The 15,426-nt window shown below is 41.3% G+C and overlaps 1 protein-coding gene across 1 annotated transcript; it reads left to right on the top strand.

Moving 5' to 3' along the window:
- The first annotated feature begins 41 nt into the window (after nucleotides 1-41).
- On the top strand, nucleotides 42-14,697 carry rtf1 (RTF1 homolog, Paf1/RNA polymerase II complex component). The gene is given in 22 exon segments (XM_030719378.1): nucleotides 42-215; nucleotides 4,434-4,544; nucleotides 4,667-4,817; nucleotides 6,147-6,348; nucleotides 6,587-6,704; nucleotides 7,952-8,063; nucleotides 8,148-8,286; nucleotides 8,416-8,593; nucleotides 10,491-10,573; nucleotides 10,969-11,056; nucleotides 11,155-11,266; nucleotides 11,350-11,426; nucleotides 11,625-11,660; nucleotides 11,662-11,747; nucleotides 11,966-12,023; nucleotides 12,487-12,528; nucleotides 12,531-12,566; nucleotides 12,897-13,025; nucleotides 13,352-13,427; nucleotides 13,430-13,465; nucleotides 13,621-13,696; nucleotides 13,698-14,697. Coding segments are annotated over 22 exon segments (2,058 nt in total). The 5' UTR covers nucleotides 42-131; the 3' UTR covers nucleotides 13,726-14,697.
- The last annotated feature ends 729 nt before the right edge of the window (nucleotides 14,698-15,426 follow it).

Genomic DNA, 15,426 nt, shown 5'->3' with positions numbered 1-15,426 from the left:
GGTGCGCATGCGCAGTACCGCCTTTGTGTGATTGACTCTAGCGCTAGCCAGGTAGCGGCGACGGCTATCGTCGAGAGAGCATTACATTAGACGACACAGTGGTAGCTAGCGGGTTAGCTCTGCAGCTAATCATGGTGAGTGTAAAGAAGCGGAAAGGCCGAGTTGTTATCGACTCTGACTCCGAAGACAGCGCCAGCGATGATAACTTAGATCAGGTAGGTGTTATTTTGGGGGGGTTAGTTCTGACCGGTGGATTCTGAAGTTGACAACAGTTTGAGGATGAAGCTAATGTGTGCTAGCTGATTGCGCTGTGTGGGCCTATTTTATTTACAACCCCTTGTTTCCTTTCTGACTAAACACTCAAATCTTAACGCAGGGATAGGTTTCTGCTACGCGTTTCTGTAGGGTAGTGGATAAAGCGTAAAGTATTTGAGGTTGTACAGATCCAAGCTCGTTCAATTATGAGACGTACTCAGTGTTAGTAATCATGCAGTATTATGTCGCCTCGAAAATGCCGCGCCGTGGGCCTTTGGTTTCGAGCAGTAAGCTGCGTGACTGCGGCCGTGCTCTGTTGGATAATTAGTGCATTTGCTTTCAAACTAAACTGGAATTGGACGTGTTTTTCACAAAACGAAACCGTAGTGAAGTCACGTTTGGTTTAGCCATAACCTTATCTTCTGCATGACGTCATGAGCTGAAGTTCTATTTCGGTGGTGTTGTTGTCAAACTGGAGCTGGCGGAGCAACATGTCAGTCTGAAGAGCTGCACACGCTGCTCACATCACCATTAAACTCACGTGCATTTCACCCGTCTGGGAAATCCTTAAGTCCCGGAGAAAACAGAAACATGGGCCAAAGGAGATGAGACCGAGTCGATTAGACCAGCTTCTTTGGTTACTCCAACCCTTAGTTTGATCTCACTTTTGTTTTTGTTTTTTTAATTAAGACAAAAATGAGGAGTAATATAGTTATCTGAAGGAGTTGCACTGTGTTTTTGTGGATCTAGTGAAAGCATATGATAGTGTGCCAAGATAGTAGCTGTGGTACTGCATGAGGAAGTTAGGTGAGCTTGGTGCAGGGCATGTGTGAGAATAGAGACAGTGGTGAGGTGTGCGTTGTGCTAGATGGGATCAAGGTGCAGGTGGGAATACATTGGGGATCAGCTATGAGCCTCTTTTTGCTCCCAGTGGTGATGGACAGGTTGACAGATGAGGGCAGGCAGAAGTCTCCATGGGTTATAGTGTGTGCAGAGAACATCATGATCTGTAGTGAGAGCAGGAAGCAGGTGGGAGAGAGCCTGGAGAGATGGAGGTATGCTCTGGAGAAAAGAGGCATGCAAATCAGTAGAGTCAAGTGAACAGTGAAGGTGGAAGGAGCAGAGGTAGTGAAGGTGGATGAGTTTAAATGCCTGGGGTCAACCATCCAAAGGACAGTGCACAAGAGAGGTGAGGAAGAGAGTGAAGGGGTGGAGATTGTATTGGAGTGATTTGTGACCAAAGGATAGCAGCAAGAGTGAAAGGGAAGGTTTAGAAGATGGTAGTAAGCTTGCTATGATGTATGGTTTGGGGACTGTAGCACTAACAAAAAGACAGGAGGTAGAGTTGAAGATGTAAAGATTTTTATTGGGAGTGACCAAGATGCACAGGGTTGGAAATAAGTACATCAGAGGGACAGCTCAGGTTGAGTGGCTTGGAGACAAAGTTAGAGAGGCAAGGCTGAGATGGTTTGGACATGTGCAGAGGAGGGATAGTGGATATATTGGACAAAGGATGTTGAAGATGGAGCTTCCAGGCAGTAGAAAAAGAGTAAGACCACAGAAGAGATTCATGGCTGTAGTGAAGGAAAACACGCACTGTCCTGGTTGTAAAGAGAATGAGCATGCACCAATCAAACTCTGTTGAAATTGTCATCTTATTTATGGTGTACTTTGAATACACAGACATACATATGTTTGAATCACACAGCAAAATGTAAATAAATACACTTAGATGATGAGTTTTTTTCTTCTAAAATGTGATTAGTGACTGAAGGCAATTTTTTCCCCTACAGTATGATGAACTAATTGAGTTTGTAAATAAGAATGTCAATAATATTCTTACAAAAGTAATGTACACCATATATCACATATAGAGTACTTACCTTCAGGATTGAGGTACATTCTTGATTTTGCATGTGCATAATAACCTAAGATCTTTTATTGGGAATCAGGAGAGTTTCACAGCGTCCACCAGTAACCATGGGAACTAACTCACTCATGCATGCCTGTGTACACAGTTTGAGAGGAGCAAGAGAGTGACTGTGCTGCCTTTTAAGCCTGACATTAACCTGAGCAGCATGCATGATTTCGTGTTTGTTGGTATCTCTCACTGTTCCCCTGATTTTCCGAATAACTGAAAAAGAACATGTGAGAAGTGTGTGTGAATCTCTGGCTCAGTACGTTAGAGATAGCACCTGGAGCTTGTAAGACTAAACGTTTTAGAAACACCGAAAGCCTCCAATTCACCACTCTGAGGTTGTAGCTGAGGCATTTGGCATCTCATGCCTTGTCTCTGCTGCAGCAGCAACAGGAGACAACTCCTTCTCCGCCTCCACTCCCCTCCCCTTGACCTCATACCTCGCACCATCCTCATTCTACTCTTTAAAAAAGCTTCTTTTGTCCATTTATTTAAGTACTTTAGCTAGTTAGCCACCACCAGATCAATATGCCTTGCAACACAGCCTCGGAGTGCCACACGTTGTTAAATGCGGTTTATCAGACCAATCACCACTGACCGCTTTTGAGTGCTGACATTAGGTTGGACCTGCTGGAGCGATGCTGTGATTAGTTGTTATGATTTTGTTTTGGCTGGTCAGCTTGAGTGTTTAAGATGTGACTTCGCCCAGTGACAAACACATTCTTGAATATGCCTGCCAACACAAAGTGTTCTCTGATACCAGCACTCATTTTTCCAGCTTTTAAGTCTGTGTACCACAATATGCAGCAGCCCTCATAATTATTGAAATTAAGTGATTTATTATTTTTTTTATTTAATCTACTATATTGCCAAATCATGCATCAGACAAATGTGCTGCTCTCTTGCAGCGATGCTATTTTGAGATTGGTTCCTGGAACACCTTTTCTGAGGACTTCAATGTGCATATAAACAGTCTCACCATGGATCTTAAACTTGCATACACAAAACTTCCTATGTCACACTGGCCCAACCTTCACATTGAATAAAATCTGGGTCTGCATCTACACAGCGATTAGTAGTAGTTTTCATTTGAAGACCCAGCAGTTTCCAAGTTCAAATAAGACAGCTTGTGCCAACACGCGCCTGCTCATAAGTGTCCTGGACGTGCTGCATTGCTGAACAAAAAGCTGATCTTGAAGGGGGTGTAGCTAAATTTAATTCAGGAGTATTTTGATTTCTTTTTACAAGGTGAGTTGTAAATCTTTTTAATCACACCTCTTATAGAGATGAACCCTCAAATTACCCCTAGAGCAAACATTTCAAGACAGTGGTGAGGAAACTTTCCTTTTAACAAGAAAACTCCCAACAGAAGAAGACTCTGAGTTTGTGGTCATGGGTCTGGGCAAATTGGTGAGGCGAAAACTACTCCAGAGGCAGACATACATGGCTCTATCTGGGTACAAGCAGAAAGAGAAGAGAGTAAAAACTGCAGGAGTGAGAAGGCATGTTAATGATATGCAACAATGGCATGTAAACGCATGGTGAGGTAAGGAGATGTGCTCAGTGCATGGGAGCGCCTATAGTATGCAAGTGTTTTAGTAAGTTGACTTGCACATTAAATGCTCTTCATACTGCCTGCTCTCTAGCACAAAGATGAAGGAGAATGTCTTGCAGCCATGTGAGAATATAGCAGTTTTGTTGAGCCTTACCTCCTTACTGCTCTGCACATGGAGTTGTCTAAACCAAAGGGAATCTGTGAGAAACAGTCAAGCTGCTGAAGAGAGACCAGCTTCAGCCAGTGTCCCAACTTGGTCCTCCCTGCATTACATTAAATCATAGGGAAGGAAATTATATTTAATATAAGCACACAAGCAAGAGAGGGTGTAGTTCTATGTTGTTTTTCCACATTTTTACTGTAATGGAGGATGTAGTTTCACTTTGCTTTTGTTTGTGATCAGGTGCTGTTCATGCAGTTGTCTTGCATAAATGTAGTTGAGACAAGTTAATCCTCAGACTAACATCATAAGATTTGAGTACTACAGGTCATATGTAATTTTACCTCTGGAAAACCAGAGGATGCTAAGCAAGAAGAAGCAGCAGCTTCCCTTGGGTTTAGTGTTTTAGCCCAAGCCTTGCTACTCCAGATAAGTTTTTCCTAGTATATGAATGACAGAATTCAAGTGGCTTGAAAAATTGGGTCTCATTCTCATTTGTACTAGGTGAATCTTTCTGAACCACATAACTATGTTGTCACTTTCAGGAGCTGCTGTCTTTGGCAAAGAGGAAGAGGGTTGATTCGGGTGAGCAGGAAGAACCTGTTGGCAAACCAGCAGCTTCCACAGACTCCGAGACATCTGACAGTGATGATGAGGTATGGCAGTCTGAGTATTTGCGCTATAAGATCTTTCAGTTTTGGGACATGTGAGGGACAAGAGAATAGACCTCAATTCTCAATTATATACCCAAAAGTTGCATTTTATTCATTTTGTCTAGTGGACTGTGGGTGGCACCAAAGGTAAAAAGAAGGTTAAGCAGGGCAAGGGCTCTGAAAAGAAGAACGCTACAAAGAAGAAGGTTAATAAAGCGACAGCATCTGGCAGCTCAGATGGGGACAGCTCAGCTGAGAGCTCTGCACCGGAAGAAGGTAGGTTTCTTAATTCACAGTGAAAAAGACACTCTTTGGTCTCAAATAACGCTTCCTTACACATCTGTGCAAAACAGTTTATTAACCATAATTGCTACTAAACTGCTGACTTAAACAAAACAAACTCACACACATCCTCACCATCATGACATCTTATATAAAGTGCAAAGCAGGACATCCAGAGAGATGACGAACTATAGATTACACATCACCTTAGTGCTGCATCCACAGGTATTTCAGGAGGCTAGGATTACATGACTCATCTCATCAATCCCAGGTCTCTCACAGCACATCATCTAAGCTGTTGTTTATTTCTGTCACATGTCCTGATATGAACTGTCTGACACATTTAAGGAAAACCTAAAAAATAAAGTCTTCTGGTAATTTGTGCTAGTTTAACAAATCTAATTCAGATTAGGTAATCCACTGATGCAGTGTGTGCTTGACGTGAAGTGCTCTGCTTTTTTTTTTTTTTTTTTTTTTTTTTTTTTTGTAATAAACTAAGCTCCAAATTTTTACACTCACAAATCATTTAATTACTTTAATTTGGGACCTAATCACATTGGCAATGTTAAAAGGAGTTATAACTGCTTCATTGCCAAAAGCTGCTCATAAAAGCTGTTGATGACACATTTGGTGCAGAAAAAATCACAAGACCAGAAATTTACCTTTAGTGCCTCAGTCACACAGGCCTGAATACCTGTCTGCAAAAAATCTGGCAGCCACCATCACGAGGAAAAAGTGTGTATGCCCTGACCGGTTGGTGAGTGATTGCTGGAGGTTTCTCTATCAGCCAGATGTTGCCACGGGGTCACTGACAGCTCTCTACGCCTGTGTGACTGAGGCCTAAGGTGATATTCTGAAGACATCAGTCCGGCATCAGTTGGATTTTTACATTTTGATGTGGATGATATGGCTGGTTTTTCACAGAACAGCAGGGAAGGGCAGGATTGGTTATGCTTCCCTACTACTTGCCTTGTTATGAGCTGATCTGCTTCACTTGGGCACTTTTAACGTGGAGTAGCAGGAAATGTTTGGTTTACATTAGAAATGACTGAATATAGCTCTAATACAAATGAAGCACATTTTACAGTAAACAGTGATGCTCTTGTTACTGAGATGAAAGTAAACATCCAGCACTGCATGACATGCATATTTTTTTTCTGTGACAGTTTTAATCTTGCAAAAATAGCACATGCCAACACTATAAAGAAAGCCCTATATGTAAATCACGGCATGGCCCTACATAGTCAGATATGTTAGAACGGAAATCTCGCTCGTGACATCTTGTGTTATTTATTTAAAATCAACTTTCCTTAAAATTTTCAGGTGAGGTGTCTGATTCAGAGAGCAACAGTTCATCCTCCAGCTCCGACTCAGACTCCTCCGAGGACGAGGTGTTCAGGGACGGTTATGATGATGACTTGATGGGCGATGCTGAGGACAGAGCTCGACTGGAGCAGATGACCGAGAAGGAGAGAGAGCAAGAGCTGTTCAACAGAATTGAGAAAAGAGAGGTGCTAAAGAGACGGTGAGTAAGGAGTAAAAATCTTTAAAATTATACTTAATTATACTAATGTTTTTCTTTGTTTTAATAGCTAAAAAAATAATAATAATAAATCATTCAAGATACTTATTCATTAAAATGCACTAGAACACTTTTATTCTCTACAACAACCTTACCATACAATGCAAAAACATATCTGACATCAAGTTTGGTGGATGTGAGTTCATCATTTATTCAATCAAAATTTTTTTTGTTTTCAAAGGTTTGAAATTAAGAAGAAGCTAAAGACAGCAAAGAAGAAGGAAAAAGAGGAGAAGAAGAAAAAGCAGGAGGAAGAGCAAGAAAAAAGGAAGCAATCTCAGGTTCAAGACACGCAAGTGGTGAGTCCAGTTTCACACACATCTGAAACAATATTAGACATATAATATGACAGTGTGTATCATTGTAGGGCTGCGGTGAATAAATGTGTGGCTGTAGGCTTTTAAAGGAGCATGTGGTGGCTGTATGAAGAAAGGCGAGCATATCAGCATTCTCTGAAACGGGGTTTTCCCAGTTGCAAAAAAAACAGATGTTCTGATGGTGTACATGTTAGTATTTATTGTTAATAATAATTCAGCATCCAACCTAACATCTTCAGGTTGGTGACTGAGTCTTATTGGCCACAAAAAACTTTTTTTCAATTTTTAAATATTAATACAATTTATTTTAGTTTATATAACATTTTATTTATATTTATATTAATCTAAATCTGCAAAATAATGTTACTAAAGCCTTGAACTAAATGTGGTCTCGTACACCCATGCCCCCCTTTAGATTCACCCCTGCATGCTGCAGGTATTGCTGCCATAGAAAGCAGGACAGCTGCTGTCAGCCTTCAGCAAGCTGCCTGATTTAAACATCGTCCATCTGCATATTTTATTTTAACTTATGTAGCTTTACTGTAGGTTTTTCACTGTGTAAAGCAAACTGCGGTGGATGGGAGCGGCTACAAAGTTCACTTTTCCTCACATTGGAGCTTGTTGATCAGGTGGTTTGATGGAGGACTCCCTCCAGCTGTTTCCCAGTAAACGTTTTAATGGTGACTACAGGAGCAAGCACTACTGTTCTCAATGCTAGAAAACCATTTTCTTTCACTCCACCTGAGCTCACAGTCTCTGTAACGGCTCCACCTCTTTGGTCTTCGCCGTGTGTGCAGACAGACGCGGCGTTAACCTGTGACAGCATTACCGTCACTGTTGCTGTTGCGTTAGCTGTCTTTTTCTGGAAAAACTGTGGCCTACACAGACATCTATTTTAGTTGCAAATGTGAGTGAAGCACTTACATGGGGACACCTGAGCCTTTCAAAGTCATGGATTCATCGAAGCAAACAATTTGTGTCAAGGATTTTTTGTAATCGAGTTATTTGAGTTACTCGATGAATCGTTGCAGCCTTATATCATTATTAGTGTTGCTTAAATAAGAAGTCAAGCACACAGATACCTCAACTGAAAAATTTCACAAATTTGTGAAATTTAATGCCTCTTTTGCTCCTGATTTCTGGCTGGATTTAGTATGAGGCAGGAGTAGGCGACACATTACACCTTTTTATTATCGTGTTTGTAATTTTAATCTCGTCACGCTCGCTAGGTCATGTCGCACAACAAGGAGAGACGATCCAAGCGTGATGAAAAACTTGACAAAAAATCCCAGGCCATGGAAGAACTAAAGGCTGAACGTGAGAAGAAGAAAAACAAAACAGGTTGGCAGGCTTTTACACCTTTGTGACAGGTTGTTGTGCCGATTTAGGCGTCTTCCAAATGCTGACGTTTTGCCTCTTGAACAGCGGAGTTGCTGGCTAAGCGTCAGCCACTGAAGACGAGCGAGGTTTATTCTGACGATGAAGAGGAAGAAGAGGAGGATGATGATAAGTCATCGGTCAAAAGTGATCGGAGTTCACGTTCATCGTCTTACGATGATGACGAGTAAGTGTCTTAACCAGTACGTTCACCACAGTCCCATAACAAGACACGTAATGTCACACGTTTTAATGCTTTTTTTTTTTTTTTTTTCTTGATTCTGAGTAATTTTTTTAACTGTGTTCCTGCTGCCAGAAAAGAGGAGACTCCACCAAAGTCACAGCCTGTATCCCTGCCAGATGAACTCAACAGGATCCGCCTGTCCAGACACAAGCTGGAGCGCTGGTGTCACATGCCCTTCTTTGCGAAGACTGTTACTGGCTGCTTTGTGAGGATAGGGATCGGGAACAGCAGCAGTAAACCTGTTTATAGGGTGAGTTTATCTTGTTACTCTACTGTGTGTGTGTGTGTGTATGTATGTATGTTGTGTGTGTGTGTGTGTTCTTGTCTCTGTATATATATATTATATCTCTCTCTCTATCTCTCTCTATCTCTCTCATCTCTCTCTCTGTCTCTGTCTCTAGTCTCTACTCTATGTCTCTGTCTCTCTCTCGTCTCTCTTCTATGTCTCTGTCTCTGTCTCTGTCTCTGTCTCTCTCTCTGTCTCTGTCTCTGTCTCTGTATCTGTCTCTCTCTCTGTCTCTGTCTCTCTCTGTCTCTGTCTCTGTCTCTCTCTCTGTCTCTGTGTCTCTCTCTGTCTCGCTCTCTGTCTGTCTCTGTCTCTGTCTCTCTGTCTCTCTCTGTCTCTGTGTCTCTCTCTGTCCTCTGTCTGTCTCTCTCTGTCTCTGTCTCTCCTCTCTCTTCCTCTCTTGCTCCTGTCTCGCTCTCTCTCGCTGTCTCTCTCTGTCTCTCTCTGTCTCTCTCTGTCTCTCTCTCTTCTCTCCCTCTGTCTCTCTCCTGTCTCTGTCTCTCTCTGTCTGTCTCTCTGTCTCTCTGTCCTCTCGTCCTGTCTCTCTCTCTCTCTCTGTCTCTCTGTCTCTTTCTCTCTCTCTGTCTCTCTCCTGTCTCTGTCTCCTTCTCTCTGTCTCTCTCTGTCTGTCTCTCTCTGTCTCTGTCTCTCTGTCTCTCTGTCTCTCTCTGTCTCTGTCTCTCTCTCTCTTCTGTCTCTCTCTGTCTCTGTCTCTCTCTCTTCTCTGTCTCTCTCTCTGTCTCTGTTGTCTGTCTCTGTCTCTCTCTGTCTCTGTGTCTCTCTCTCTCTCTCTGTCTCTCTCTGTCTCTCTCGCTCTCTGTCTCTCTCTGTCTCTCTCTGTCTCTCTCTGTCTCTCTCTCTCTCTGTCTCTGTCTCTATCTCTGTCTCTCTCTGTCTCTCTCTCTCTCTGTTCTGTCTCTCTTGTCTCCTCTCTGTCGCTCTCTCTCTCTGTCTCTGTCTCTCGTCTCTGTCTCTCGCTTCTACATGTCTCTCTCTGTACTCTGTCTCTCTCCTGTCTCTCTCTGTCTCTCTATGTCTCTCTCTGTCTCTCTCTATCTCATCTGTCTTCTGTCTCCTCTCTCTCTCTCGTCTCTCTCTCGTCTCTTCTCTCTTCTCATCTCGGTCTCTGTACTCTCTCTGTCTCTCTCTGTCTGTCTACTCGCCTGTCTCTCTCTGTCTCTCTGTCTCTCTCGTGTCTCTCTCTGTCTCTCTCTGTCTCTCTCTGTCTCTCTCTCTCTGTCTCTGTCTCTGCTCTCTCTCTCTCTGTTGCTCTGTCTCCTCTCTGTCCTCTCTCTCTTCCTCTGTCTCTCTTTCTCTCCTGTCTATGTCTCTTGTCTATCTGTCTTCTGTCTCTGTCTCTCTTCTGTTCCTCTCTCTCTGTCTCTCTGTCTCTCTGTATCTCTCTCTTGTCTATCTGTCTATTCTCTCTGCTCTCTGTCTCTGTCTCTTGTCTCTCTGTCTCTCGCTCTCTGTCTCTCTGTTCTCTCTGTCTTGTCTCTCTGTCTCTCTCTCTGTCTGTCTCTGTCTCTGTCTGTCTCTGTCTCTCTCCTCTGTTGTCTGTCTCTGTCTCTCTCTCTCTCTGTCTCTGTGTCTCTCTCTCTCTGTCTCTGTTCTCTGTCTCTCTCTCTCTGTCTCTGTGTCTCTCTCTCTCTGTCTCTGTGTCTCTCTCTCTCTCTGTCTCTGTCTCTGTCTCTCTCTCTCTCCTGTCTCTGTCTCTGTCTCTCTCTCTCTCTCTCTGTCTCTGTATGTCTCTCTCTCTCTCTATCTCTCTCTTCTCTATCCACTATCTATACTATATTAGCATCAGAATAGATTTGCGTAACCTTTTTTTATGATATGTTTATTGTTCTCTTGTTGAAAGGTTGCTGAAATTGTTGACGTAGTAGAGACAGCGAAGGTTTACCAGCTTGGCTCAACACGAACAAACAAGGGATTACAATTAAGGTAGGCATACTGTCATGGATAATCACCTCAGCCAAGGAGGGTTTGTTTTACTAAACAATTAAATGAATGCTACATGTGTGTAAAAAGAAAAAAATTATACTCAAAATTATGTCGGCTTTATTAAACTGGGTCTCAACAGGGCAGCTAACAAAGGCCTGCACTTTGCACTTGTTTTTACTGCACTACAAACTTCTTAAAGTACATTTAAAAAGAACAAAGAAAACAAAATTAATATATACATAATAAATACTATTTCCTTAAAAGTAAATATCGTGAGCTGCCTTGGCAGAGGTTTGTGCTTTCCTGAGTGCTTCTTGTTTAGAATATAATGTGTATGTATTTTTCTTTTTTGCCTGTTTTCAAAAAGCTTGACTTAATGTTGTAAACATCTACAGGCATGGTGGTGACACACGGGTTTTCAGGCTTGAGTTTGTATCAAATCAAGAGTTCACCGAAAGCGAATTCATGAAGTGGAAAGAAGCGGTAGGTGGTTTTAAAAAATATAATATTTGAACAATCACAAATCTATAATTGATACAGTGAAGTTTAAGTTGTGTTTTGTTGATTTTTCTCTGTGACAGATGATGGCTGCTGGTATGCAAGTACCAACTCTGGATGAAATCACCAAGAAGGAGCAATCTATCAAAGAAGCTCTGAACTATAAGTTCAATGATAAAGACATTGAAGATGTAAGTCTTTTTTCTAGATCTTCATTCATTTTCCAACCTCAGTAATTATGATTTGCCTCAAAACTGTTTTGTCTAAACTCTCTGCAGATTGTAAAAGAAAGGACAGATTCCGGAAAGCACCACCAAATTATGCCATGAAGAAAACGCAGTTACTCAAAGATAAGGTAAAAGAAACCAACTTTTTTTTATTTAAAGAAAGATTTAATTATTGCAGCCTTTTAAATGTCACCCCAGTTAACCTGTATATCTAAACATTAAAACATAGACGCTGACGGCAAATGTCATTGATCTGAATTTTGTTGAGAGATAAAGTCTGCCTTCAGTTTATGGTTATCAGGCTTACCCTTTTTGCTTTGTGGAAGGCCATGGCAGAAGAGAGTGGAGATGGTGAAAGAGTTGAAAGTAATCCAGGATGAGCTGAACGAGCTTGAGGAAAGGGCCGAAGCCCTCGACAGACAGAGGACCAAGAACATCTCTGCTATTAGGTACACAATCTGCAGTTATAAACATTTCACTGTGTTAATAAATAGACATCAGAGTGAAACTGCTTTCTGTTAGTACTGGTAGGTAAAAAGATATTTTGAAACAAATTATTCTGTCTCAAATTTGAATAAAAAATGCACCTGAAAGGTTTGTCATAATGAAATGCAGTCCTTGATCATTACTCTGTAATGACCTTTGACTCTTTATGTTTGTCGCCCAGCTACATTAATCAGAGGAACAGAAGCTGGAACATTGTTGAATCTGAGAAAGCTCTTGTGGTAAGTGTCATATACAATCATCACAACCTCATGTGAACAACAAAACATGGACACATTACACTGTCATTATTTGTCAAAACTAAGGCATAACAGAGAGCGATGAGATATCTATGAAAAGGAAAACTGCTATCAAGCAAGCACACAACAAAAATGTGCTAAAACATAAAAAGGTTTTCATCTCTATGAAGTCTGTTTTCAGACAGTGCTTTTTTTTAATGTGGTGCTGCGTTTAGCGTGATAGTGTTCAGTGGCACGATGGTTCACTTCAGGCAATTCACAGCAGTGTAACAGTTGCGTGCTAACTTTAGCACCTATATGTCCCAGATAACCTGCAGAGGCGTCAAACTCACCACCTGTTGCATGTGTAGTAAAAATACCATACCTATTAATTTACTACAGTTTTCATGATTATAAATTAGTTGTTCAGTTGTAATATACCAAATTTAAGTTTTATTTCTAACAGGCTGAAGGACAAAATGCCAAAAACCAACAAATGGATCCTTTCACACACGAAGACAGTGCAAACCCACCATGGTGTCTAATGTAAGTATTCTGTATAAATGAATCACATTCGATACTCCTATTTGGTTAAATGTCATTTAAACACACATGCCATAAACTATACTATATAATGAAATAACACATGGCTTCTTAAGTCTTATTTTCACAAGCACCTCTACATGAATACTGACTTTGAAAGCGTAAATTTCTGGAATGATTGATGTGATGCATACAACATGACTGCACCATCCACACTGATTCTGAGTCTAAAATGTGCCAAAAGCAGCCCATGGCACATCCCAGCTATATTTACAGGGTCATAAATCTATTTCTGTTGATCTAATCTGTCACTGTGCTCCTGTTCGTTTGCAGGCCAGAGACCCGTCAGTCCATGCAGCTATTCTTGCTCACCTAAACCAGAAGTATGGCTCCGGTTCAGCACCAGACAATCCAAATGCAGAGAAGAAACAAACTGGTAAGGAGACACTCCCTAATACCCTCGTACTTTTACTTTTATTTAGGTAAAAGTTATGCCAAATCCTGGCTGTGGTCTGGTGTTAAGAACAGGTGTTGTAGTTTGGCTCTGTCATCAGTGTGTTCAGCACTATAGTGCTTCTCTGAAATATTTGTTTTAATGGAATGATTGAGTTATTTTTAGGGTATGGCAAGCAATATCAGAAATTATTTATTTTGCTGAATCAAGTCTCAAAGTACATAATTACTACTTATTAAAATTGATTGGACACGAGCGCTAACCTGAATTGTAGATCTTTAACCCTGAAGCAATCCATCCATCCATTCATTTTTCTTCTGTTTTGTTGTTTTAGGGTCAAACACACCAGAAAGACAAAGATGTCCCCAAGCCAACCACTGACCTCTCGGAAGACCTGTTTAAAGTTCACGACTTGACGTTAAGATTGACCTACAAGTTCCCAATGCAGGTGAGAATTGTTTTACCCTTGTGTGTGTTTTGGGGTACTGTTGAGAAGCTTACATGGATTGGATGTGCTACTTTATTTGAAAGGAGGTTAAGGTGAATGCTAGTGTGCATCATAGCGCTGTAGCACAGATGTGTAATTGTGTTCTTCTTCTACAGAGGCGAAGTCTCTGTCTGTAAGCTCCAACGCGCTGCCAGTGAAGGATGGCTCTCCCCGCAGGTCCCTCAACCTGGAGACTACAGAAGAGGAGGGGGCTGATTTGATGTGGCAGTCCCTCATCGAGAACCCACATTGCATGTTTAATTTGTTGATTGGGAAAGTAAGTAAGTGTGTGTGTGTGTGAGCGCGTGTGTGTGAGCGTGTGTGTGAGCGCGTGTGCGTGAATGACTCCTGAGGGATGTGAGTTTTGAATGTTGATACAACAGACTGTTCATCCAACCAAAAGGAAATACTGATTAAACGGAGACAATTTTCTCAAAGGATCTTTCTCTGGAAAAAAAAAAAAGAAAAACTTGTCCTTCTGTTATTTTGTTTTTTTGGCATTATCACAGATGAACTTGTATACTGAGTTTGTTGTTTTTTTTTAATGTATGTAACTTCTCTCCTGCTCTTCTGGATCTTCTGGAGACCACTCCTTTTTTTTTTTTTTTTTTTCTCTCCCCCTTCAAGAGGACAAAAAGGACATGGCGCTTGTGGATTATTACCTTGAACAAGGAACCTATCTTAGAAGACTTAGGTCGTTTAGGCATTTTAAAATCTCTGGACATCTTCGGATTTGACCAGCTTGTTCTTATCAATAATAATTTAATGTAGTACATTTTCCCCCCCTGTATGTATGAACATCTGCAGTTGCAGTCCATCCTCAATTTCAGCAGCCTTGTGGTTATTTGCAGAGTTCACACTATTACCATCTCTGACTTAACCACAGTGTTTCCCCTCCATGGCAAATGTAAAACGTTCAGTACATGTCAGCTGGACATCTGTCACTTTTTAAAACAACCTAATTAAAGAAGAACTCTTTTGTATGGCTGACCTTATTCTAAGTGTTGCTTCGTTTTTTGTTTTCTCTCGGTTGGATGTTCATGGGATAACTCCCTTGCCCTCAACTCCCAGAGCAGATTCTATGTGTTATCGATTGTGTCCATAGTCAGTTCCTGTTTTGATGTGGCATGCCATGTAAATATGCATTTTTGAGTGAGTGCGAAAAAAAAAAAAATAAAGGGGCACTTTCATAACTTCTGTGTCACTTTGTCTGACTATATTTATCTTTATTTATTTAAATATATATTTATATACAGGGTATATATATTATAATATGGATTTCTGCTGAGTAGACTGTCTTTGCTAGGTAGAATTAGGGCCACAAGTGTTTGCACCATTATGAACATTTGTCAGGGTATAGCAAAAGCTTTGAGAGAGGCCAAATCAACAATCTGCTACATTCTTAAAACATATGAATGCACTGCCCTGAAAGACCACAGAAGACATTTAAAGTGGATGATGCATGGTTAAGGAAAACATCTTAATGCGGAGGAAAAAGGTCTGCACACCAGCAAAGCTCCCAAAATGTAGTATTTAATTCAAAAACCTCCAAGAGAGTGACATTTTGGGCTGCAGTTGCCCTTCCTCAGCCTACTACAAACTCGGGCAACTGCGGCCCGATACGTCACTCACTTTGAGGTTTTTTGTATTAAATACTACTTTTTGGGAACTTTGCTGTTGTGTGGACCCCTTTTTCCTCCTCACCAGCGTGTTTTTGGCCCAGCACCCAGCTTTCAATATTCTGGAATGTGCGTGTCTGTCTCATTGCTAAGAAAAACATCTTCACATTTAAGAGGTCCACAATCAAGAGATGCCTGCAGAGGGTTTACAACAAGGTGCAAACCTCTGATTTCACTCAACAAGAATGACAGATTACACTTTGCCAGAAAAGTGTAATCTGCAAAGCTCTGAGGGGGAAAAAA

Source organism: Archocentrus centrarchus, chromosome 22 (assembly GCF_007364275.1).
Source record: "Archocentrus centrarchus isolate MPI-CPG fArcCen1 chromosome 22, fArcCen1, whole genome shotgun sequence".
Lineage (NCBI taxonomy): Eukaryota > Metazoa > Chordata > Actinopteri > Cichliformes > Cichlidae > Archocentrus > Archocentrus centrarchus.
Note: the sequence above shows the minus strand (reverse complement) of the source record. Positions and strands in the feature narration are given on the sequence as shown.